This window comes from Filicampus tigris, chromosome 20, assembly GCF_054856515.1.
Source record: "Filicampus tigris isolate MCC_2025a chromosome 20, RoL_Ftig_1.0, whole genome shotgun sequence".
NCBI classification, from domain to species: Eukaryota; Metazoa; Chordata; class Actinopteri; order Syngnathiformes; family Syngnathidae; genus Filicampus; species Filicampus tigris.
The window spans coordinates 493,553-520,000 of NC_141236.1; the positions used below are offsets into that span (position 1 = coordinate 493,553).

At 40.6% G+C, this 26,448-nt stretch overlaps 1 protein-coding gene across 3 annotated transcripts in view; it reads left to right on the forward strand.

Moving 5' to 3' along the window:
• The window catches only part of ube2j1 (ubiquitin-conjugating enzyme E2, J1), a 60,742-nt gene that overhangs the window by 22,046 nt on the left and 12,248 nt on the right, over positions 1-26,448 (forward strand). For 2 of the 3 annotated variants that reach the window (XM_086018943.1, XM_086018942.1), the window contains one exon: positions 18,611-18,740. In XM_086018943.1, the coding sequence (XP_085875069.1) occupies positions 18,611-18,740 (130 nt within the window). Of the gene's footprint in view, positions 1-4,892; positions 4,999-18,610; positions 18,741-26,448 lie in introns of all 3 variants that reach the window. The other variant, XM_086018941.1, reaches the window with a different exon arrangement.

The window sequence follows — 26,448 nt, forward strand, 5'->3', positions numbered from 1 at the left end:
CGTGGTGAAGAAGGAGCTCAGCCGAAAGGCGAAGCTCTCAGTTTACCGGTCGATCTACGTTCCTACTCTCACTTGGTCATGAGCTGTGGGTCATGACCGAAAGAAGATGATCTCGGATACAAGCGGCTGAAATGGGTTTCCTTCGCAGGGTGTCCGGGCTTTCCCTTAGAGACAGGGTGAGAAGTCTGGCCATCCGGGAGGGACTCAGTCGAGCCGCTGCTCCTCCGAATTGAGAGGAGCCAGTTGAGGTGGCTCGGACATCTCATTAGGATGCCTCCTGGACGCCTCCCTGGTCCCAGAATGCCCTGGAGAGACTATGTCTCCCGGCTTGCCTGGGAACGCCTTGGGATCCCTCCGAAAGAGCTGGAAGATGTTGCTGGGGAGAGGGAAGTCTGGGCTTCCCTGCTGAAGCTGCTGCCTCCGCGACCCAACCTCGGATAAGCGGAAGATAATGGATAGATGGATTGATGACGTATGTAAGCAGTCGGAGTTGCTTCAATAGGCTTGTTGCCTATTGCCTACATTGTTGCCTAAATAAGTACTTTCAGGACAATTTTTTATTGACCTTTGTATATTGCCGCTGAATCCTCACACGTGGCTTCCAGCACGGCGGTTGACAACCCTTTGTTCCACTGGCAATGTATCCTGGACGGTGGCTGAGGATGTGGCTGATCCGCCTTCTCCTGTGTGGCGTCCAGTCGGTCGTACCATTTATTAATTTTTGTATCGTTTCTACTGTGGCTATTATGGTATTTGAGTTTCATAGTTTTTTCTTATAGGTTTTTCACCTGTTGTTTGATGAATATTTACCTCGCCTAGCTTTGTCGTGATAAGTTGATAAACCTTATCATTCCTCGTGGCTGATTCGAAGTATCGTTTGGTGTCTTCGCCCCTATAAAAGCTTACATTATAAAACGAGTGTGAGTGGCGCTCGAGGCAAGGTGGGTGAAGTGTCTTGCCCAAGGACACGACAACACATCAGACAGAGCTGGAATTGAATAGTGGACCTTCCGGTTACTGAACGAGCCACTCTTACCTCTGAGCCACACATTTACATTTAGCCCTGTAAATGTGTATGTTCTAAAGACCTATTTTATTGTTAGGTGTTGCCGTTAAGCGCTTGTGGCAAATCGCTCATGTTGTGTTACTTTGAGTGCTGTCTTCGCTCATAAATGCAACACTCAGTGCATGGTGCAAGTGATTGTGAGGCAGTGTCCTCTTGCTGTTCAATGTCAACCACGGGTATACACAAGCTGTGTTTTGGTTTTTAATAAACGTGAGTTCGCTGACTAATGCCTCCATAATCCATAGTAGATGGTACAATGTTCCATAACAGGACATTGCATGTGGCATTCAATCAGATGCATACAGTAGTCGTGTGTGCTAACTACAGCTCGCTTCCAGAAACTACTGCCCCAATGTGAGAAATGAAATTGGGCATCGGCCACACTGTGTTTCCTTTTTAGATGTTCGTTTATCACCGCCGTGCTGCTATGACAGGGAGGTTTACATCGTATTAAGTAATGTGTGGTGTGAAATGAGCAATGACTTTCAGACTCTGTTGCTAGCGCTAACATGGGTTAGCCATGACACTGATTACCCACGCATGACCTGGATTACTACTGTGCAAGTGGGTTGCAGACAGGCATACAGCCGGCTGGAGACGAGGCATTTTCGAGAGGAAAACAATGCGGCAAATAATTGGATATATAAATAAAGGACGCATAAAGGAGGGCATCTTTAAATCTCAGAAATGTGAATAAATTGGTTTGCCTCAGCGACTGAGGATAAGTAGAGAAGAGGGCTGTCTTGTTTTGTGTTCATAAAGCCAGTTAAAGGAGGAACACACGATGTGCTGAAACCATGGCATCACACAGCATTATGAGCCTCAGCCAATCTCATTTGTGTGCACTTCAGGGACTACTCGGAAAAAATAAACTAACAATATAAGAAGCATTTCGAAAGAAGGGGGCAGCTTTAAATCTCAGAAATGTGAATAAATTGGTTTGCCTCAGCGACTGAGGATGAGTAGAGAAGAGGTCTGTCTTGTTTTGTGTTAGTCAGTAACTAAAGGAGGAACACACGACGTCTTGACGACCACCTACAGCATAGCATAGCGTAGCATAACATAATGAGCCAATCACATTCATATGCACTTCAGGGACCACTCGGAAACATAAACAATATTACAAGTGCCACATAAAAATGTGTACATTACACACACACACTTTGTTTACACACAATATTTCTGTCCCTGTTCTGAGGCCCTTTTGCGTTTTTGTCGTGAATAAAAATAGTGTCTACTACAGAAAGAGTATTAAACGCTTAACGTGAGGACGGCCCACTGAGGGGCCCTCCGTCATCCGTCCAAAACAAATCGCTGATGCACGTCGTCAGCTGAGTACATGTGTGAACATGTTATACATATTTTAAAAGCTGAGTTTCTGGAGATTTGAATGGTGCCCAACATTTTACAATGCAATCATACTGTATATGCAGACTGAGTGAGCATTTATGTTAGACAATCATAGATCTAAAAACAAAATGACGACTCACCATGACAACGTCATAAATGTATACGGAAATGTCCAACTACATCAAAGATGGTCCCATTACGTCAACAAGGGTCTAGTCAAAGTATTCTGGTAAAATAGTGAGTCCATGCCAAGCTTTACATCCATAAAGCCACGTTATCTGCAGCTGTATACGTTACGAATTTCCATCAAATATCACTATTTTTGATGCATTTGTGATCGTAGCTTCACTTAGCATGAGCGCATTAGCCACTTACACATCTCAAACGAAAGGTCTAATCCTTGGCCTTTGATTGACACCTCACTTTAGCCAATCTGCAAGGGTTTTCCCTTCAAAGAGACCCACAGAAGCCAATGAACGGCCGTGCGTAAAAAAGTCACTCCCATTATATATCCTTACATAGCTTTGGCTAATCACAGCGGAACTGACTGGTGACTGACGCATTGGATAGCCAATAAAATTCCCCAAACAACAATATGGGGTGTGTTATACAAATCCTCAACAAAAAAAGTGCTGCGTAACGCCTTCTTTTCATGCGTCGCTCTCCTGCGTTCAGTGCGTTAAAAGACTCTCTGTTATCGCGAAAGCCTCCTTTGCTTTTGTTGTTTTTTTTTTGCGTGGAAACATGGAAAAACAACAGCAAAAAAAGAACTACATCGTAGAAGACGCCAGGGAACTGTGTCTGTGTCGTGCAAGCGACGACTCTTGTGCACTCTTTTATTCTATACACAGCTGTTTTTTGTTTTTTTAAATTCGAAACATGTTTATGCTTCTATTACTCTTTTTCAGTGATATCTGGGTTGAATCTGGATGTAGGATAAAATAGCCCCAAGTCTAAGCTTTCATTAGAGCCCAGGATCATCATTGTATGTTGAAGCATTCCAGAATGGCAGCCTTTTTTTCACACAGGTCACCCAAATGGAACATTTTGGGTTCGCCTGTACCTTTCCTTAGGAAAACATGTGTAAAATGCTCATTTTTTGTAAGATTATTGTCAAATTTGAACTGGAACTTGGGGAGACCTCAAGCTTTGATCCTGTAGTTTTTTCAAGTCCGAATCAACATTCTAAATTCATTTTCAAGGCAGATTTTGTGAAAAGAAATATAAACATAAGATTCGCCTTTTTTTCTGTTTTCAAACATCCATAGTTCAGTGACAGGAGCACTTACACAGATTCTGATTGTTAGGGAGAAACATTTAAAATGTTATCTTCAAAAAGAGACCAACGCTATGCTGATACTCCAAATGGCTACAAATTTACTTTGAGTGCACCTTTTTTAGGCCTTTTTGGCAAAAGGTGCCCTCATGTTTAATTTCAATTTAAAATTTGTAATTTTCATCTCATGAGGATTTGTTGTAATGAAAACATTATGTACACATACATACATACATATATATATATATATATATATATATATATATATATTAGTGCTGTCAAGTGATTACAATTTTTAATCATAATCACATTTTTTCATAGTTAATTGCATATTTCATTTATTAAAATCTCTTGATTTTTCTTTGCCATTATTTTCTTGAATTTTAATACCCTTAACATGAATAAGAGGATTATTTTTCTTATGCAAATACTTTATTTAAGCGAAATCAACCCAAACATACTATTTTTTTAAGAATATGCTCCATACAAACCCACTAGTTGAAACAAGGCATTCTGATAAATATTGCGTTTGTGGAATAAAAGTTAATCCACCTGTTTTTAGTCATCACTGGGGGCGGCAATTTTGTCACGTCGTTCAACTGAAAATGATTTCACAGTTGGTCAGGGCTCACATAACAACTAATCACAGCTCACCTATTTTCTGAAACTGAGCCATGATTGGTCGTTATTTGAGCCCTCAGCGCATCTGTGATGTCATAGATCATGGTGACTAGCAGCCATTATCAATGCAGCCGCTGGTTGCTATGGAAACCTTAATCACACGATCAAAAAAATTGACGGCGTCAAAAGGGTGTTGGATTAACTTATAAAATAACATGCTAAATTGACAGCCCTAATAAATATATACTAATATATATATACAATACAAAAATACACAGAAAAATATGGCATATTTTGGAGATTGGGAATTGGGATTAATTATTATCAATTAATTTTTAAGATGTGATTAACTCGATTAATTTTTTTAATCGTTTGACAGCCCTAACCGATACATATTTTGAGCAGTTTAAATTGATTTTCGATTAATCATTACTTCCCTAATAAAACCCCAAGATGAGTGAAACCCAACAGATAGCTTTTCTCCCTCGACCAACAACTGTACAAGACATTTTTTAAATTGATTTAATTGTTTTCACATTTAATGGTTTTTGTCAATTATTATTTTGCTTTTTCTTTCAGTACGAACTGCTCTAATTGCAATAATTGGATTCATGCCAACAAAAGGAGAGGGTGCAATTGGATCTCTTGATTATACTCCAGAAGAGCGGAGAGTGCTCGCCAAAAAGTAAGATTTATTCCATTATTTTTTCACTTGCAGAGCATAAAATGTTATGCCTTTGTAGATTGTCAGTTTTACTGGTTATGATGATCCGCAAAAGTTGAATAGAGGTACCGTAGCCCGATTCAGTCAGTGATGTTCAAGCAACTCCTGCGATAGCGTTGGTGTGAAATTGTACCAGCTCCTGCTGTTCCTTTGGATCCATCGGCAGTGTGGAGAGGGGATACATGTTATTTTGGCCTGACGTGCCCTTGAGAGGTCACTCCAGCCTCGCCTCATAGTGTGGAAACAACACGGGAAGCAGCAAATACTGGTTATAACTACAATGCTGGATTGGTGTAGAGCAGGGGTGTCAAAGTCAAGTCAGCGGAACGTTTGCGTTTCTCCTGCCAAACTGGAAACAATTTTCTTGTTGACTTGGGCTGCAAGATTGTATGAACTGTACATAATGTGAAGTAAAACGGAGAGGATCATATGATTGGTATGATGTCTCCAGCTGACTCTATTTTAGAGTGACAAGGTATGGATGGATGTGATGCTCCTGTCAGAGAACACAGGCCCGTATTCCACTTGACACGTCTATTTATTGTGGTCTGCAACAACACAGACAAATAATAACCTAGCAACATCATCCAATGCGCATCCATTGGTTAACAATATGCCTAAAAATTACAATTCACTGTATTAAGCAATTAAACAGCCAAACAATACAGACAATACACATTCACACGTTTCATCACCAGAATAGGTAGCATACTAGCCAAAATAACGAACTAGTGTTGATCAACGTGACATCACTCACGAGAACATATCTATGCTATTATGTACAGCAGTTACCTGACACGAACTTAAATGATTAAACTCACCTTTTAACATTTACACACAACAACAAATGTGGTGAAACACGGGCAATCTGCAACTACTGAGTTTGCTGGCACGAACAAACTACGAGCTGTGTCGGAGGAAAAAGAAAAAAAAGAGTCACTCGCTATCCACACTTAGCGCTCGAGGAGCGTTCAACGCTTGCTCACAATGTGGGACATCTCAGCACTACGTCGAAACTCAATGAATTTATCAAATGCCAACAATTACTAATATAAAGATTTACTAACATGAAGTATTTCTTAATCAAGTGTGTTTTACTCCGAATAACTTTTCACCACAATCCGATTCTGAAAGCCACGAAACAGTGCCGTGAAGTCTTCAGTCGGCACGTAGACGACCGAAGGACGATCCTCGCAAAAGTAGCTGTAATGTTCGTTATTTAGCAAATACAACAGCCAGGGAGTGGCAAACATAGATAAAGAAATATATTACAGAAATACTGTAGTGTAACGAATTGGGTTATCTGTGTTATGGTCGAATTTGTGTTTTTCCGGGTTGTGTTGTTTCCGAGGTTGGTGAATGCATCGCGCGGCTCGCTGGCTGGGAGGGGATGAAAGCAAGAGGAGCGGAGGAGGAGAGCCATTTCACTTTTTTTACTGAACTGGTGTCGTACTGCATTAGCGTCGGCTGGACTAATAAAAACGTGATAATTAAACTACGTCTTTGTTCTTGGAAGACGCTACAATATATTTTAAAGTGTGACGTCATCGGCAGGCGCAAAGGACCCGATCACATCTGCTACCCACGCCGGCTTGCTGCGGTCTGCGGGCCAGATCTAATAATAAAGCAATATCATCCCAGAGGCCGTAGAAAACCTTCTCGTGGGCCTTGACTTTGACATATGTGGTGTAGACATGTACATGTCAAATTGAAATACACAACAACTGTGTCTGCTTCATTTGCAAGGAGACTGTTTCCAATTTCCCTGTTTTTGAATCTAAAAGTTCACTGAACATTTATTTTCAGCAATATGCCATGTTTCAAATTAACCTTGGCATGTACTGGTGAGTATGATATATATGTATATTTTACATACTTCCCTGTCATAGAATTAAAATGCTAAGATAATATTGAATTGCCCTTCGTTATTGATGTTTGAAATGTAATTTGCACTCGTGAATACTTTTACTTATTTCACTGTTTTAAATCTAAAAGTTCAGTGAACATTTATTTGCCAGTGAAAAGACATATTTTAGAATCTTGACATTTAAATAAAAAAGTCAAAAACAAAAGGCAGACTGGTTTGCTAAAATCTACTTGGATTTATTGGTGTTCCATGTGTTAGATTCCACTTACCGGAGGACTAGACTGTGTCAAGTCCTTGCCAGCTCTCCGTTTAAAGGGTCCAAACATTCCCTTTCCCTCGCTCGCTGTAACACGGTCACAAGGGGAGACGAAAGCTCTTTAAGCCGGTGTCGAGATAGACTAGACTAGGTTACTAACTGCCGTTAATTTTACGGAGCCAGTCCTCTTCCTTCGTCCATTTGTTGTTTATGAGTGACCACTTTTAGATTTAATGCGAATGATCCGACCACTCACGTTTTTGAGGCAGCTCTACTTCTGTGAATCCTTTGCACTTGTTAAGACCTAGAAAATGTAGCTATCCTTGTTAGAATCGCTCTGATTTATTTATCTTTTTATTAAGCCTGAGTAACTATTTAAATTCATTTATGGCATATACCATTTTTGAGTCATGAGTGCAGTTATTAATTCATTAAAAAGGTTGAATGGTTCAAATAAAAGAAAATAATAAGGTGACAAAGATTATTTTATAAGGTTATCTGAATTTCAATAAGGGAATAATAAATCATACAATAATCATGAGTCAAAGTTGAACATGGCAGATGTGTACTACAATCAATAATCATGAACAATTCTAAAATAAAATGATTACAATATTCAAATAATAATTGGGAATGATTAATATGAATAGTGATAAAAGATCATTAAAATGGAAAAGGGACATCTTTTTATCATAATGAAATTAAATTTATTTTTTTACTTATGAGTAAAAAAAATCTTTCCATCCAAAGCTCAACTCCCAATTGAGATAATTCAACAAAATCGAGTTAATAATTAGGGAAAGGATAAACCTTAATAATAAAAGAGCATGAATTTAAGAAAATGATAAAAATGAATATGTTGGATTAAATGCAATTAAAAATATAAATGCAATAAAAAGGAAACATTCTTTTAAGCATTAGCCTATTTTGTGTGGAATTAAGAGTGATCAGTTCTTTATTAACACGAAGGCTAATTCATTGACAAGGTATTTTGGAATTCGGAAAAATAAACTGTCTAACTGTCTCTTTCTCTTGAACGCAATAGTGTTATTCCTATTGTTACCTTATCGTCGCTGTAATTTGGTTAAGTCCAAAAGAAGATAAATAAGTCCCTTTTATCCCAGCGTCTCACACGAGAGAATAAAAAGGTAAAAATATATTTTACACGCGCAGCTTGTCCTTATGCCCTGTGTTCAACAGAGCATATCAGTGTGTGGGTGTGTGTCCATAAATCATGTCCTGTTTAGTGGCCTACAGTCAGCATCACCCCATCACCTTCCTGCAGATGTGCAATGAAGCATTGCTTTTATAAAATTCCACCCTTCAGACTAATACTTCCTTTTTATTCTAAGGCTTCACCAGTTCCTATATCACAATAAGTGTATAATAAATAAAACCAAACTTATTTTTCTCAATCACATTACTACATTTTTCTCACATGTAGTAATAGGCTTAACATAGTTCCAACTCATCACATGTAACATTGTGAGAATGACAGAGCTGGACACTCAACCCTTTTTTGACGGTCCGGCCGCGACCCTCCACCCTTGACCTGGGTACCCTTCTGGCTGCGACCCCCCGGCCATATTCATAAACATTGTCGGCCCCCGTCCGGTTCCGCCCCCCGACCATAAAAAAAAAAAGCATCCGTGAGAGAGATGCTAACGGCAGATGTTTTTTACAGATCATTAGCTGGCTAATTTACAATTCGAACCCGCTGTGGACATGCTTCAAATACGCCAGTAGTACTTTACTACTTACCCAACTGCGTGTGCTCACTTGCACTGCGAGCCCCGGGGTTGGATTTGTCATATTGTATAACTGTTTAGGTCCAACAGACGGCCAGGAGTCGCAGTCAACAAGTTACTTATTTATTTTCCACACTCCCCTAATTCACCTTTCAAAATAAAAGCGTGCCAGCAAACCACTATACACAGCAGGTTTGCTATGGCGTATTTCCGGAAGTAGGGAAGACGGCATGCTTGAGTGCTGCGCGCAGCTTGACTATACTTGCGGACACAAGTTGTTTTGAAACAGTTAAGTTCCAAGTCAGGGGGCGTCGCTTCAAAAAGACAGCGACAACAATGGTTAATGTGCCTGCTACAACCATAAAGGGACCGAGATGACTAGACTATGCATTTAATTTTATTGCAAAAACGATCTGGAAGGAGGCTGCTAAGGGGCAACGTGGGTGAGTTGCTTCTTGACATGACACCCATGCCGCTGCCAAAGCAGTTTGCTTTGCAGCAGCAGCTAGGACCCGTGTGGGGCATCCTTCTCCGGTTGGTAAACTGTATGTCATCGCAACATGTGACATAATGGACTGATCAGAGCAGCAACAATTCCTGATGTGTGCGTGGCATGTGTTGTAGACCTGTCGCCAACACAACAGCACAGTGCGTCGGTCATGTGAATCAATGCGGCAGTTGTCTGTGTAAGAAGGGACGTGACGTGAAACAGCAACGTGCGTTCAAGCGTGTTTGTATTTCCTTATTGTCACATCACGTAACCCGCACCTCCCACCTGCAACTGCGGCATACCATTACAAGAGAGGGTGGGGGGGCAATACCACAATCCCTATAACAGCAGTTGTCGCTCGTGCCGACGCGGGAGTAGAAAGAAGCCTAAAAAGAAGCCTTTCCCCGAGTAGGCTGAGAATACATTTGGCCGCCTTGCGAGCGCGTTACACGCATGAGGGCCGATTAGTGGGCCGGACTAAAATCCACTTCTGGCCATGCTTAGTCGAGCCATTTTTTAAAATTTGTCGCCCCCCGCCCCAAAAATGGGCATCCGGCCGGTCCGGCCCAGGGATGGACTGCCCAGCTCTGGAGAATGGTATGCACATGGCACAAACATATCATTAACCCCTGTATGGTGTTCGCGAATCTGTGAGACCTGTTCAGTTTTTATTATTATTATTATTATTTTTTTTTTTTAATGACCCAAGGCATATCAGAAACCTTCTCCTCATGGTGATAACACATTGTTACTGGATTTTCCTTTTCTTTTTTATTTTATCATTATTATTATTTTTTTAAAAGGAGTAGCACATTAATTCATAAATGTGATCTAACAAAGGTAAAGGACAAATATTAACAATGTTTGTTGTTCATATGACTTGCAATTGGGATGTAGTAAACATCTGTTGAGTATTTCAACAGAAAATTACCATATTTATATTTAAGTCGCTTCGGAGTACAAGTCGCACCAGCCATAAAATGCATAATAAAAGGGAAAAAAACAATAAGTCGCACTGGAGTGTAAGTCGCATTTTTGGAGGAAAATAGTTGATAAAATCCAACACCAAGAACAGACATGTCATTTAACATTTAAATGACAAACAATTCATGACAACAACAGGCTGAACGGTACGCTTACGTTACATTACCCCGCCCCCCCTTCCACTCCCGGAAGCCAAGTTGTCTCACTCGCGTAACGCTAATAAATGTGTCCTTATAAATCGAAATAACAAAATTGTACACACACAAGTTACGGTAATGTTGCGGAGTTAGGACTGTATGTGAATTTGGGGGGATTCACCGGAGCGCCTCATCCACACAACAACGAAGAGGCGCGCATCTGCTGCTAACGGCTAACAGACTCGAAACGTCTTTCGTTAGGACCCCTTTTAGCTGTCCAACAATATGCCCGACATAAATCAACGTAAAGAAAGGACCCATTAGCTGCCCAAAAACATGCCTGGTGTAAAGCACACAAATTAAACAGGAAACCAAAGACTGTATAAACGAAACACTAATGAGGAATTTACAACAGGTAATATCACTTTAAACTCACCAAAACAGTTGTAGATCGGTTTGATCGCTTTGAAAGTGTGTGTTAACCAAGTTACGCACGGTGTTTGTTTTTGTTCAAAAGAGTTTCCATGTTTTTTTTTTTTTTTGAAGAATTTCATTGGCCGTTGAATGCGTCGATAACCATCTTAGCAAGTTTGGTTGTGACTGCAAACACTGTTGACGAATCGTCCATATGCAAGGGTGGTACTATTTATGCATGTAATTTGTTCATTGGCTGTTGTTGAACTCCTGACACGGAAACATTTGTTTATTGGATCAAGTAAGCAATCAATCAAACATAAGGTCCAGCCTATGTTTTGAAATCTCGTTTTGCTAAAGCCATCGAAGGATGTGCATCTCAGGCTTGTTGTGGACTAACTATATTACTGGAATACTTTTACTGGACCCTTGTCGACGTAATATGCTCATTGATGATGGATTATGAAATTGTGTCGGACATTTATGAGGCTGAAATGGTGAGTTCCTTATTTTTTGTGTGTTAACGATTGTTTGACTTAAATGCTCACCGAGCCGGCAGATATGATTATATATTATAATGTTTGGTATCATTCCAATCTGCGGAAACTCAGTTTTCTGACCATATATAACATGCTTGGGAATGCTTTGAAGTTGTTCTGTGTATGAGCCATTCTACCGAATTGGTTGGAATTGCTGTCCCACAATGAAAATCAAATTTTAAAAAACAATGAATTGTTCAGACCTTGCATATTTAGTAATATCTTGTTATGATCTATTTTACCACAAGGCATTAATTGAGATACTATTAAACTGAATGTATAAAAAGTCATCTTTTATATGTCACCTCCCATTGGGAGGTGGCTGTCCCAATCTCTAACTCCTAAATTTCAATTCATGAAAAAAAAGTACATTTTTGCCAATTTAAAAAACACTTTACTTTAATAGAACATTTTGGTTGCTTTTGTAGATTTTTATCAAATTAGAAATTTTTATGTAAAAAAACCTGGTCCAACTTTTCATGTCACTACCGAAACGCAAAGAGTATTTGTCTGTAGGTAGGGCTTGGTTTTAGCCACATCTCCAGGATTGTCACCAGTAAGAGATATTACCTTCATGTTCATCACTGGGCACATGGCGAGTAATTAGTTGGCAGCATTATTAAGTTACGTGCAAGTCTGAAAATCAGTATGTGGTTTTAAGGACCGTCACTACCGAACACCTCATTTCGGCAATAAAATGAGCACTTTTGAATTTAATGATAAATGTACTGTTTTCTATCTCTGTACACATGCTCAAAACTGTCTGTGGTAGCCACGTTGTGCCTAGCATTGTTGAGTATTGTCAACAACTATCATAAAACGTCACTACCGAAACATTTCGGTAGTGACATATTGGTCTCGGAAGTGAAAATATGATGTTTATTTTTGAATAAAGTACGTTTTGAATAATAAAATACATAGATACATATGTCATACATAGAGCTTTCTGATTTTAACAATATTATATTCCATAATTTATCAAAATTTTAAGGGAAAAATAAACACGAACTGGTCACTACCGAAACATACAGATAGGTTTCGGTTGTGACATAATGGTTTCGGTAGTGACAATATGATGTTTGTTTTTGAATAAAGTATGTTTTAAGTAATACAATACATAGATACATATGTCATACATAGATCTTTCTGATTTTAACAATATTTTATTCAATATTTTATCTTAATTTGAAGGGGAAAAACACCAAAATACCAAAAAGCCTAGCAGAGACAGAGTACAGGCGAAGGGTTACAATGACCCAGTGAAATCCAAAGAATATTTAATAAAGGAAAAGAGAAAGAAATAAGAGATGGAAGGAAGAAGGAAAGCTGAAGTCTACCAATGAATTATCCAGCAGAGAGCAAAGGAAAGTCAGAAGAGCATGGAGGAAAAGACAAGACCACCGGATGTCTCTCAAAAAACAGAGAGAGAGGGAACATACATACAGGGAAATGTATATATATTGTTACAAAAATGTTTGTCATTCCAATTAAATTTTCATTTGGAAGGTGAAACCAGAGTTTTTCCAATGATGAAGGGCCCTGTGATGGACAGGTGACCGGTCCAGCGTCTACACTGCTTTTGCCCTAAGTGAGCTGCGATCAACTCCAACCCCCTGCGACCCTGATTACAGCACAAAACAGTAGAAAATTGAAAAAATAATGTTTCATTAGTTATAATACACGTTAAAAGTTAAAATATAGCAAAACTAGTTAAGTGATTACAATGCTACCCTCACACAAACTATTACTGCAACAGCTGCAACAATATGGTCATGTTGCAGTCACTACCGAAAAAACTGATGTTTAAACAAAAATAAAAAGTATTGAATTATCAACCAACAATTTTGGATAATGATTGTTTAAGGGTATGTTTCTTTTAATTAATGATGCCTTTTGAAGTCAATATGATCAACTTTCTACATTTTACAATGAAAAACAGCATAAAATTTTTGATTTATTTCGGAAAAAGTCAATAAATTCTGTTAAAAATTCATTTTGATTGGTTTTGATGTCAAAACCATATTGTGTGTATCTACGGTAATTTCACAAACATGCAAACCTTCAGAACACATATATATTAATTTATAAAAATAGGCAGGTCCCCCTCACCACTGCATCCAGACCTAAGACAGCTTTCTGCACCCCCCGAGGACACTGGCAGTTTAAAGTGCACCAGGAACATTTGAGCGCTTGATGGACACAGTGCTCTCGAATATTCCGCGGCAAGAGTGCTTGGTGTATTTGGATGATGTCCTCATCCACGGTGAGTCCTTCCAGACTGCATTGGAGTCTCTGAGGCTGGTGCTGGGTAGAATTGCTGCGGCTGGACTGAAATTGCACCCAGAAAAGTGCCACTTTATGCGGCGAGAGGTGGAGTTCCTGGGTCACCGAGTGAATGGAGATGGCATCAGCACACTGGAGGAGAAGGTCAGCGCCATCAAAGACTGGCCAGCCCAAAAGATCAGAAGCAGCTTAAGAGCTTTTTAGGGCTTGCCTCATATTACAGACGGTTTGTGAGAGGATTTTCTTGCATCTGGGAACCCTTGTTCTGGCTTCTTCAGGACAACCAACCCTTTTTGTGGATGCCGGACACCAGCCTGAAAAATGCCCTCATCAATGCTCCAGTGCTCACTCCACCTGATCCAGCCTTGTCTTTTGTGCTGGATACGGATGCTAGCAATGTCGGCATGGGGGCGGTGTTGTCACAAGTGGGGCCGGAAGGGGAACGAGTTGTGGCCTACTTCAGCCGCATTTTCAATAAGAGTGAACGACGATACTGTGTCACCAGACGTGAACTGCTGGCAGTTGTTTTGGCTACGAGTCATTTCAAGTACTACCTGTGCGGCGTTCCATTCACCATCAGGACGGATAATGCTGTGCTGCAGTGGTTGATGTTGTTCAGGGAACCAGAAGGCCAAGTGGCACGGTGGCTGGAGGAGCTGCAGGCGTTCCACTTTACTGTGGTACATCGGGCTGGAGCTCAGCATGTCAGCAGGTGACTGCTGCTGGACTATCGTGCTGCATCCTGGAGGCTTTGGAAATTGCGGAGTGGGCTGTCAAGCAGGAAGAGGATCGTGATCTCAACCCTGTGCGACAGTGGGTCCAGAATGGCTGGAGGCCACCCTGGGAAGGAGTGATGGAACTCTCTGTTGGCATCAAAGGCCTTTGGAGCAAGTTTGCTGTCTTGCGCATGAAGAATGGCGTGCTGCAGCGTGCATGGAAGGATCCAGCGACCGGAGAGGGAGAGGAAAGATGGCAGGTGGTGGTGCCCAGAACTCTTAGGGAGTCTTTACTGAGAGCATGCCACGGGGGCACTGGTACCGGACACTTTAGCAGCACAAAGACACTCAGACGGCTGCGCCAAGGGTTTTACTGGGGCCAGAATCGACGGGACGTGGAGGACTTTTGCCAGCGGTGTGACGAGTGTGCGGCCTACAAGGGGCCTCAAGACCAATCGCATGCACCGCTTCAGCAACAGAGAGTTGGGGCGCCCATGGAGCGGGTTGCCGTGGACATTATGGGTCCTTTTCCCGTGACGGACAGAGGTAACCGTTACGTGCTGTGTGAGATGGACTATTTCACAGAGTGGCCCGAGGCATATGCATTGCCAGATCAGGAGGCGGAGACGGTGGCGGATGCACTGTTGGAGGGCATGTTCTGCCGGTTTGGGACTGCAGATATACTCCACAGTGATCAAGGCAGAAATTTTGAGTCCAAGGTTTTTGCTGCCCTTTGTGAACGCTTGAACATGCAGATGACGCGAACCACCCCTTTGCATCTGCAGAATGATGGTTTAGTAGAACGTTTTAACCGCACCATGCAGCAGCAGCTTGCCATCCTCACCTCCGAGCACCAACGTGATTGGGACCAGCACATTCCAATGGTGTTAATGGCTTATCGTTCGGATGTCCAAACTTCCACAAGCTGTACTCCTGCTCTGCTGATGCTTGGCTGGGAGATTCGGACACCGGCAGAGATGGCGTTTGGCAGACCACCAGGCAGCCCCGAGGATCGGCCAGGGTTGGAAAATGCCCGCAGACTGCAGGATCGTTTGGCGGCAGCGCATGTCTTCACCCGGGACCAGCTAGAGGAAGCTGGTGCACGTCAGAAGCGGACCTACGACGTACGGAGCAAGGGGCGGAACTTCCAGGTCGACGAGCTGGTATGGGTGTATACACCAAAAAGAAAGAAGGGACGCTGCCCTAAGTTAGACAGCCATTGGGACGGGCCATGTAGGGTCCTTGAGCGGGTGGGGAGGTAGTGTATCGGGTGGCAGTTCCCCCCAGGGGCCGGAGGCTGCCCATACATCGGGACAGGTTGGCTCCGTACCGGGGCAGTGGTGTTCCAATATTTGAGGCCGGGTCTGTTTCACCTGCCATTTCAGGACGAGTGGTGGATTCATGTTCCCCAGATCCCACTCATGTTGTCCCTGTTCCTCTTGTTGGAGACAGAAATGGCACGGGCCCAGGTCGACCCAAGAGACAGAGGCGTAGGCCGCAGCGCCTAGAGGACTTTTTTTGTTGACCCCTCGGGGGCGAGGGGTTTCATGAAGGGGAGGGCAGTGTAATATCTGTTCCTTGTTTTGTGCATGTGCTGGCTGGGCCTATGAGTAGTGAGTGATGTCATAGCGAGGGCACGAGCCATGTTAGGAGGGAAGTTGGGCTCGAGGAGTGAGTTGTAGGATTGAGTGCATGGGCGTGAGTTGTGGCCACCAGCAGCTCTTGTGTGAATGTGTTCTTTTTTCGTTACGATCTGTTATTAAAACGACGATCAGATTGCATCAGCGACTGTGTGCCTATTTCACCACTTCGAGGGGCATTACAGTGCTTTGGCAGTTAACCGCATTGCTAAGGCTAAAAAGTCATTCAATATTGGTGAAATAAAAAAACCTGTGGATTCGCATTTATTATTGTGTATACACACACACACTCACACACACACACACCAACGCGGACCAACCAGTCCCTGGTAGAAAAAATGGTTGGGGACCACTGCCTTAATCTACTTTTAATATTTGACTTTACACCCAAAAAGCAAATGAATTGACATTAGCTGAACCAAAATAACTTATGCCTTAACTCAGCCCATTTGCGCCTCAGGTTACGTGTAAAATTTTAGGCACAATGAAATTGATCACAAGCCGATTGTTGAATAGCCGAGTGCAAGTAAATGTATACAGTATATGTTAACAGGACGAGTTGGGACAAAATATCAGCATGGTGAGCCTTCTGATGTCGCTTGAGATTTGTCATTCTTTCCAACTAGTTTGTGGCCACATTCACCGTTTTACCACTGTCTACAATGCATCGCGTTGTTCTTTTTGTTGGGTTGTACATAAAGTATGTCCATATCTTTCCTTTGTTTACGACCACCAAGCCCATTTGCTGTCACTGTTGCCATGGTCCGTCAAATGAAAGTCTGTCAGTGTGCGTGAGCAGAGACGAATGACCACAGACCTGTTAGTGTTTTGTTGTGCCGGTGAGTGGCCTGCGTGTGCCCCGTGTGCTGTTCTGGCGGTGGGCGTGCCCAAATGAGGATAGGTTGCAACAGCATTGCAATTTTTTGAAAGACAGATTACGTGTACAATCGGAAATCGGAGATGTCATAAATTTTGAACGTCTGACGGACCACAAGCTAACAATTTCGTCCTGTCTCGAAAAACTCATGTACGGCACGTCATGTATTCGTCATCAAAGAGCCATGTTTAGCTCGTTATCGTCTCGTTATCGTAATGTAAAAAGGGGAGTTAACGAAATATTTTCGTCGTCATCGTTCACGGAAACAACACTGATTCATTCATAGAAAAAAGGGTTAAAATGGTGTCAGAATTTTGAAAAATAAAAACTCCAGCATTTGACTTAGTTTAAATGCCTTTAAGCACATGTATATTAAAAAAAATTGTGATTTACAACATTTTAAAGCTTTTTTAGATCTTAGAAAATAGACAACTTTGTTTTAAAAGTCTAGCAAAAAGTGGTTCAGGCTCAGATGCATGTCTTATAGTTAAATGAAAACAAACATCTCCTTGAAGTTTACTACAGTAAATCGCTAAAAATCCACTATAACTGAAATGTATATCTTTCATACATCTTTGTTTTAAAGTTCAAAAACAGAAAAGTGCATTCTCAATGCAACTACTAGCCAGAAAAATAATCTCATCAACATGACTGTGTCTTCTCTACATTGCTTTTTGTGGGTGTTCTGTGATTCTTGTGTGTGTGCAGCTGCCGTCTCCACCATACTGATTTTCTGTGGAAGCAGAAAAAGTGACACTTTTTGCTCTAAATGCATGTGACCGGACTTTCACATGCAGTACTTTGCCGTTAATTTTTGCACCATGTACAGCACTTTGTATGGAGTGGTGGTTGTTTTAAAGTGCTCTATGAATAAAGTTGAGTCGAGTTTAGCTTTTCATGACATGTGGGTTACACACATACGCACTCACTCACTTCTTACTTTTATCAACATTTCCCGGTATTATCAGCAACTTCACTGCTCCCCGGAGCCATGTCGTTCACAAAGCATTCACCTCTGCATTGTGACAATGACGGAGCGTTTAGCTTCAAGGCAAGGCAGCTTACTGTGGCAAGCAGAACTTCCCCTTGTGTTTATAAGAGGTAGAAGGGCTCATAGTAATGTTTCAAGTGGTTGTCAGTTATAGTAGACTGACATTTATTAACATTTCCACAAAGTCTGTTTAATACCTTGAATTTCTGACTCGACTTCTTCCATGCGTGTTTCTCTTCTGACTAGCGAGTAGGGAGTGAGAAAGCAAATAGGCAGCTTTACGCTGATTGGCTGTTACCCACTGCACAATGAACCAATCAGATGGTGCTGTGGGCGGGCCAATCTGTTTTGGAGGCAGTGCCAGTTACGCAGCACACAGAGAGAGAGAGAGAGAGAACCACGCTGCAGCAAGCTGCAATAAACCAGCTTTTAATTTATCGGCCTTAAAATAAAAAAAAAAGGCTGATGCCGATTATCGCCAAAATGCCAAATATCGACCCCGATAATTGGGCTGGCCGATAATCGGTCTATCACTATTACATAGCCCCTCTCTCTTTGATGTAGAGTGCATATTTTACTGTAACCACGTAATGTGCAACCCTGGTTATACTGTATTACATTTGTCTTGCAGGTCCCAGGATTTTTGCTGTGAGACATGTAGCTGTACGTTGCGCTCAGCACTCCTGCCTCTAACCCCAAACAGCAACCTGACCCCAGATGAACACTTGGCAAATGAGCTAGCTCAACAAATCAACTTCAAGGTACAAAATAAATTGGCCCATACTGAAAAAGACAGATAATGTTATAATATTGTACTGTAATGTGCCTGGCAAGTATTTACCCCATTCTAAAATTTTTACTTTTTTTGTTTAGTTCCACCACTAAATGTTTGTTGCCAAAAGAAAGACAAAAGGAAGGTTTTGGAGTGGCCTAGTCAAAGTCAGGACTTGAATACGATACGATACAAAATACTATGTATTATAATATGACCTTTAAAAAGATTGCTCGTGTTCGAAAACCTTCCAGTTTTGCTGAATTTAAGCAATTCTCCATGGAAGAGTGATCCAAAACATCTCCCAGATATGTGAAAGACTCATTGCTCTTCGTAGAAAACACCTGCTTTCTTGCTATTTTTTAGTGCGGAGTGCTAAAGAATAAAAAATGATAGAAAAACTTTTAACTATAAGCCGCTACTTTTTTCCTAGGTTTTGAACCCATGTGTCTTATAGAACAGTACAGCTATTTTATGGATTTTTGTTCCACCGCTAGGGGCGGTAGCAGCCTAAATGCATTGTGGATTTTGAAAAAGTATTTATCAAAAAATAAAAATGAAAAATACAGCCATATTGCAGAAAGACGTTTTGTTTCAAAGAGATGAGTTGACATACTTTGTACATTCCCGGGCACTCATAAAAAGGGGCGTGATTGGTTCCTGGCGCAAGATCGACCAACGAGAGCACAAGTGGATTTATCTCGTGAGCTGGTTGGCTGCGGATCCTCACAGCCTCTCGCTAGTCTTGTCCACGCTAACAAACAAACAGCACTTTTGAACAACATTCTGTTTGGAAACTCATAACGTTATTTAAATGTGCCGTTCATTTAGTCAGAGTCGAGCCGGATAAGAGGATAGTAAACAGCTGTGTTCATTAGTTGTGAGCGGAGCGGAACACGACGTGCTCAACACAAGGATGACGGAACATTGGCAAATAAAATGTTAGTGTTTGTTCGTTTTGTCTTAAGTTTGTCTTAAAACAGCTCACCTTAACTGGAATCCCACGTTGCATTTTATCCAAACGTCAGACTTTAGGCTGTATATAAAATTGTGAGATGCAGGTCAAATACCTGCTAAGCATTAATATAAACCTTATAATGGGCATTTCTTCACTGTCCTGTTTAAAACACGTATGTCCACTTTTTCCAATTTTCTTATTTTTACTGGTTTCCGTGTTACAGACAGATCGCAATAACATGTTTTTTTTTTTTCCCCAAATTTGGACAGAGACGATATGAGAGGGTTGACATAGATACAGTAAACATTGTCAACCATGTATGCCTTTCGTAAAATGGTCAAGAGAGGTATAATCGCGAGTATCTGATACCTTGACATAAGGCTGCTATCTTAACTTCTAAAGTAAAACCTATCTTGTCATTTCTTCTCCCTCTAGAGGTCTGAAGAGGTTAGCCACTGTCCTCTACTACTGGGAGATGATTAATTGTTTGTTTTTTTCATTTTTAGCGAGAGAACTACTTCATGTTCAGTTAAAACCCACCCATTTGTATTGTTTCACAGGCATTGTTCAATGATTTACAATAAAATAAGATTGGAACATTGAAGGTGTAAACTGTTGGTTATGAAAAAAAAAACAAATCAGGATTGGCAGGTCTGGCTTTTTAAAGATTGAGGATCTGTCTGCGATTGGCCAGAAAATCTGTGATCTGTGCACCCATACTCATACTACTCATAGTAATTGTAAGTTATTACAGTACATTAGATAACAATACAATGAGGCTGCTTTTTCTCAAAATTCCTAATTCCCCAAAATTCAACACATTCACCCTTAACTCACTCAATGCCAGCCATTCGCAGTGCAGCTAAACCCGCCATCTTCGAGGATTTTGACCCATCTTTGAAGGCCCACAGAATATTGTGTTTTATGATTATATAGACATGGGATCTACCGAAAGAAACATTAGACTCTCTTCTTTCATAAGGAAAAAAGTTTATTTCTAGCAAAATTCCTACTTCCCACACATTCAACTTATTCACCCTTAAAAAACCACAAAATTCTACCATTTATTAAACTTCATTCCAACGCATTCCGCAGTTTCTTTTCAGCTTCCTTTGCCTTCACACGCAATTTCTCCAGAAATTGCATTCTCTAGTTGTGTGAAGGCGAAGGCCTTCACACATATGTTATTCTACACCATTCACCTTTATTGTTTGAAGGCGAAGGCCGTTCCACCTTCAATGTATTCCAAAAATTCACGTCAACATGGGGTCCTTTTTCTTCATTCAAAGAAATTACGGTTTCCCCAAAATTCCCAGTTTTTTACCACAAAAAAACCCATTCATTTCCAATGGCATATTCAACCCATTTCCACCATTACAATTAAAAATTCACAAGATTCAACTCATTCAACTCACATTGGTAAAGCTATTCAACACACCCACAATTCCTGTTTCCCCAAAATTCAACTTATTCACCCGTAAAAAAAGCACAAAATTCCACCATTCATTCCAATGGCTATATTCAACAATTCACATTTACATCATTCCGATTTGAAATTCACAACATTCATCCCATTCAACTCATATTGGTCAAGCTTTTCAACACACCGCAAATTCCTATTTTCAACATATTCAACTCATTCACCCTTAAAAAACCCACAAAAAAATCAACTATTCACCATTCATTTCCATTGGCACATTAAACTTTTCACATTTACATTATACCAAATTCAAGTCATTCAACTCATTTAGCTCAAATTCAACTTTTCAACACCCCCAAAATTCCTACGTCCCACACATTCAACTCATTCACCCTTAAAAAAAACCCCACAAAAATTCCACCATTAACCATTCATTTCCATTGGAGCATTCAACTTTTCACATTTACACCTTCCCAATTTCCACAAATTCAAGTCATTCAACTCTCATTAGCTTTTCAACACCCCCAAAATTCTTTCTTTGTTGGGGTGTTATTGCCCCTTGGTCTCCCCAGTGCAGCGGCCATCCTGAGCAGGGACATTAGCTAGACTGGGAATACTCACCCCGAGGTCTCCCCAGTGCGGCGGCCATCTTGGCCATCAAAGGTATTGAGACACCCAGAGTTTTCATCCCAGGTGTCCCTAATAAATCTTCCATGTTGTTCGAATGTATTGGGACACCCAGAACCTTCATCCCCAGGTGTCCCTAATGAAGCGGCCATGTTCAAAAGTATTGGGACACCCAGAATTTTCATGCCCAGGTGTCCCTAATGAAGCGGCCATGTTGTTCATAAGTATTGAGACACCCAGAATTTTCATCCCCAGGTGTCCCTAATGAAGCGGCCATGTTGTTCAAAAGTATTGGGACACCCAGAATTTTCATCCCGAGGTGTCCCTAATGAAGCGACCATGTTCAAAAGTATTGGGACACCCAGAATTTTCGTGCCCAGGTCTCCCTAATGAAGCGGCCATGTTGTTCATAAGTATTGAGACACCCAAAATTTTCATCCCCAGGTGTCCCTAATGAACCGGCCATGTTGTTCAAAAGTATTGGTACACCCAGAGTTTTCATCCCCAGAGGTGTCCCTAATAAATCTTCCATGTTGTTCGAATGTATTGGGACACCCAGAACTTTCATCCCCAGGTGTCCCTAATGAAGCGGCCATGTTCAAAAGTATTGGGACACCCAGAATTTTCATGCCCAGGTGTCCCTAATGAAGCGGCCATGTTGTTCATAAGTATTGAGACACCCAGAATTTTCATCCCCAGGTGTCCCTAATGAAGCGGCCATGTTGTTCAAAAGTATTGGGACACCCAGAATTTTCATCCCGAGGTGTCCCTAATGAAGCGACCATGTTCAAAAGTATTGGGACACCCAGAATTTTCGTGCCCAGGTCTCCCTAATGAAGCGGCCATGTTGTTCATAAGTATTGAGACACCCAAAATTTTCATCCCGAGGTGTCCCTAATGAAGCGGCCATGTTGTTCAAAAGTATTGGTACACCCAGAATTTTCATCCCCAGATGTCCCTAATGAAATGGCCATGTTGTTCAAAAGTATTGGGACATCCAGAATTTTCATCCCCAGGTGTCCCTAATGAAGCGGCCATGTTGTTCAAAAGTATTGGTACACCCAGAATTTTCATCCCCAGATGTCCCTAATGAAATGGCCATGTTGTTCAAAAGTATTGGGACACCCAGAATTGTCATGCCCAGGTGTCCCTAATGAAGCAGCCATGTTGTTCAAAAGTATTGGGACACCACCATTTTTCATCCCCAAGTGTCCCTAATGAAGCGGCCATTTTGTTAAAAAATATTGGGACACCCAGTTTTCTCATCCCCAGGTTCCTTCTTCCCCGAGATTCCTTGTTTCCTTCCTTCCTTGCATCCTGGTGTCGTTTCTTCCTTATTTCTTCTCCTTATCCTATCCTCCTTACTATTTTGTATTCTTTGTTTTCTTCCTTGCTTGTTTTCCTTGCTATGTTGGTTCCTTGCTTCCTCCCTTCCTTTGATTCCATCATTCTTCGTTTTCCTTCTTTTTTTTCCATGACGTCCTTCTTTCATTGTTTCCTTACTTCCTATGTTCTTGTTTCCCTTCTGATTTTTGTTCAAGGTCATTTAACTTCATTCTACTTCATTCAACTTCGTTACAACGCATTCCACGGTTTCCATTCAGCTTTATTCGCCTTCACACGCAATTTCACCCGAATTTGCATTCTCTAGTTCTTCTTCTTCTATTTTATTCCTTGCACTTTTTCGCCGTGCTTCTACTTCCACATTTTTCAACCGATTCTCGCCATTCCAACTTCAGTATATTCCAAAAATTCACGCCAACATGGGATCCTTTTTCTTCATTCAAAAAATGTACGTTTTCCCCCAAATTTCCTGTTTTTCACCCCAAAAAACCCATTCATTTCCCATTTCCACCATTCCAATTTCGAATTCATAAGATTCAACTCATATTGGTCCGGCTTTTCAACACACCCCAAATTCCTACTTCCCAAAAATTCAACTTATTCACCCGTAAAAAAACCACAAAAATTAAACTATTCACCATTCATTTCCATTGGCACATTCAACTTTTCACATTTACACCTTTCCAATTTCCACAAATTCAAGTCATTCAACTCATTCAGCTTACATTCGACTTTTCAACACCCCCACAATTCCTATCCATCACTTTCAACTCATTCACCGTTAAAAAAACCATAAAAACTCCACTATTAACCATTCATTTCCATTGGAACGTTCAACTTTTCACATTTAAATCTTTCCAATTTCCACATATTCAAGTCATTCAGCTTTTCAACACCCTCAAAATTCCTACTTCCCACACATTCAACTCATTCACACTTAAAAAAAAAACACAAATTCAACTATTCACCACTTATGTTCATTGGAACGTTCAACTTTTCACATATATACTTTCACAATTTCCATTTGTCTGTATTTTTTATTGCAATTCTAGCCAATTTAAAGTGGTGAAAATAGCAAATACTGTACACAAATAAAGTACGATTTCACGGCCGGAGGTGTGTGCAACACAGCGACGTGTTTTCTTTTTTTTATAGACAGTAACGAGTGAAAATAGTAAGATTCGCTGGATTACGTTGGCTTGTTTAATATGGACCGATGAGATGCTTCATTGCAAAAGACCCCCATGTGTCATGTGTCGTGATGTAAGTCTCAGTTTCATTTTAATATGCACATTAGACGCAGTTAGTTGGATCGCTGTAGCCAAAATGAACATATATTACATTGTATTGAGCAGGTGTTTTGCTGGTGTGACAATTCAATTACTGGGGGCACGGTGAGCACTGACTTTGAAGTACGTGGATGTCATCAGCTTGGTTTTAATACTCTTTTTATCAATCCAAGCGTCAAATTATCAATTGAATGTATTTTTGTAGGTACTAATATGTGGATGTGAGCGTGCAATAAAGTATTATACAACTTGAATGAAGCGGTGCCTGGGAACTCAAACAAGCTGACTTTTTTTCGGAGCTTAATGTCAATAAGTGTTTGCGGCTCCCAGGGCTTTCTTTTCCGTGTCGAACCCGGGTCGAAATGGCTCCTTGAGTGTGAAAGGTTGCCGACCCCTGCTCTAGCCCTTACACACACGTACACATGTAAATGAACAACAGTTACAAAATGATCACAGAGATACTAAAACCATGTTCTGTTTGTGTGGGAGATTTTTTAAAACACATTTATACCCAATAAAATAATATAAATGAATAAAACCTATCCAATTCAGATGCTGTGCCAATTGAATCTTCATACACATTTCTGTTTGGTCACTGTTGTTGTACCCAACTGATTCAGCTACATCCTCTCACCAGGATTAAAATGCGCCATTAGAGTTTGAATGTGAATTAAAATGGTACAATACATAACTTCAAAAGAAGGGATCCATTCAAACAAATCCTACATATTGATCTTATCCTCCACAAAGTTGTCCATCTTTTGGAAAGTAATACAAAAATATTTAGACCAACAAATGGCAATTATTAGCTTTGACACTAAGCAAGAGCTATACATTACACCTTGACACAAATGATAAACATTGTCGAAAATGTTCTTATGCTTAGCAGGGACTAATATGCAGTAATTTAGTTTAATACTTACCAACACAGATTTCCAGACTACACACATACAGTATCCTACATCTTTATGATTTGCTATCTTACTCCATAGGGAAAGACACAGTGTGTTTCGCCCCTTTTTCCCTTTAAGTCCAACAAACAATTGCCCTTGGTAAAGTTTTAAATCTTGCGTACATTTTATTTTATATTTTTATAATGGTTCTAAAATGATAAACCATTCATTTTAAACTTCTATTGTGTAGTGAAAACTGCATAATCTTTGTTGAAAAGTTGTGCAGTGAAACTACAGATCTTTCCCCTAACATGATGAATATTGTGATTTAATAATCATGATTACAATATTGATAAAAAATAATTATTATAATTAATCGTATATAAAAAATCGTACAGCCCTACTTCTAGGCAGGGTTATTATAGTTTTGGAATTGTAATCATAGTTAGTTTTTATTTTGTTTTGAGTTTCAAATTTAGTTCATTTTAATTAGTTTTCAGGGCGGCTTTGTTAATATTTATTTTATTTTAATTTTTTTTTTTTTAATCACATAGTTTTGGTTGGTTTTGTTTAATTTATAAAAAAATGTTTTACTTGTGTGCAGGATTTAAGAAACACCATGGTAAGTAATTGTGTTGTATAAATTCAAAAAAATATATAAATATTTTCATAATACAGAGTACAGTTTAACAGTCCACAGACTGAATTATTAAGTGCAGTGCATAACACTGCTTCTAAAGTTAAGGCCAAGATACACCAATCCGATGTCGTAGGTCGGGAAGCGTCGTGGCGTCTGATTGGTGACAACCGTCGTCGCGTCGAACCCCGTCAGGAAGCGTCTGGTGCGTCATCAAGCGTCAGCATGTTGAATTGGCGTCGTGATATTTGGTCACTCTGATTGGCTGTTATCTAGCAAATCGGCGCTTGGAGCACGAACGGGAAGTGACAAATGCGGATAAACAGTGAACTGCCTTAATCTTACAAGTACAAGAGCGAGGGTTGACAATGTAAGTATTTCACGATACTGTGTCAAGAACTTTAGTGCCATCGTGAGCGAAAAATATAGCTGAATGCATTGTTTACGTTTTTATAATCAGACCCCAGCCAATAGCTTTCCGGTTGGACTTTTCTAACCATGAAAAATAGTGACTACCTCCACCAATGGT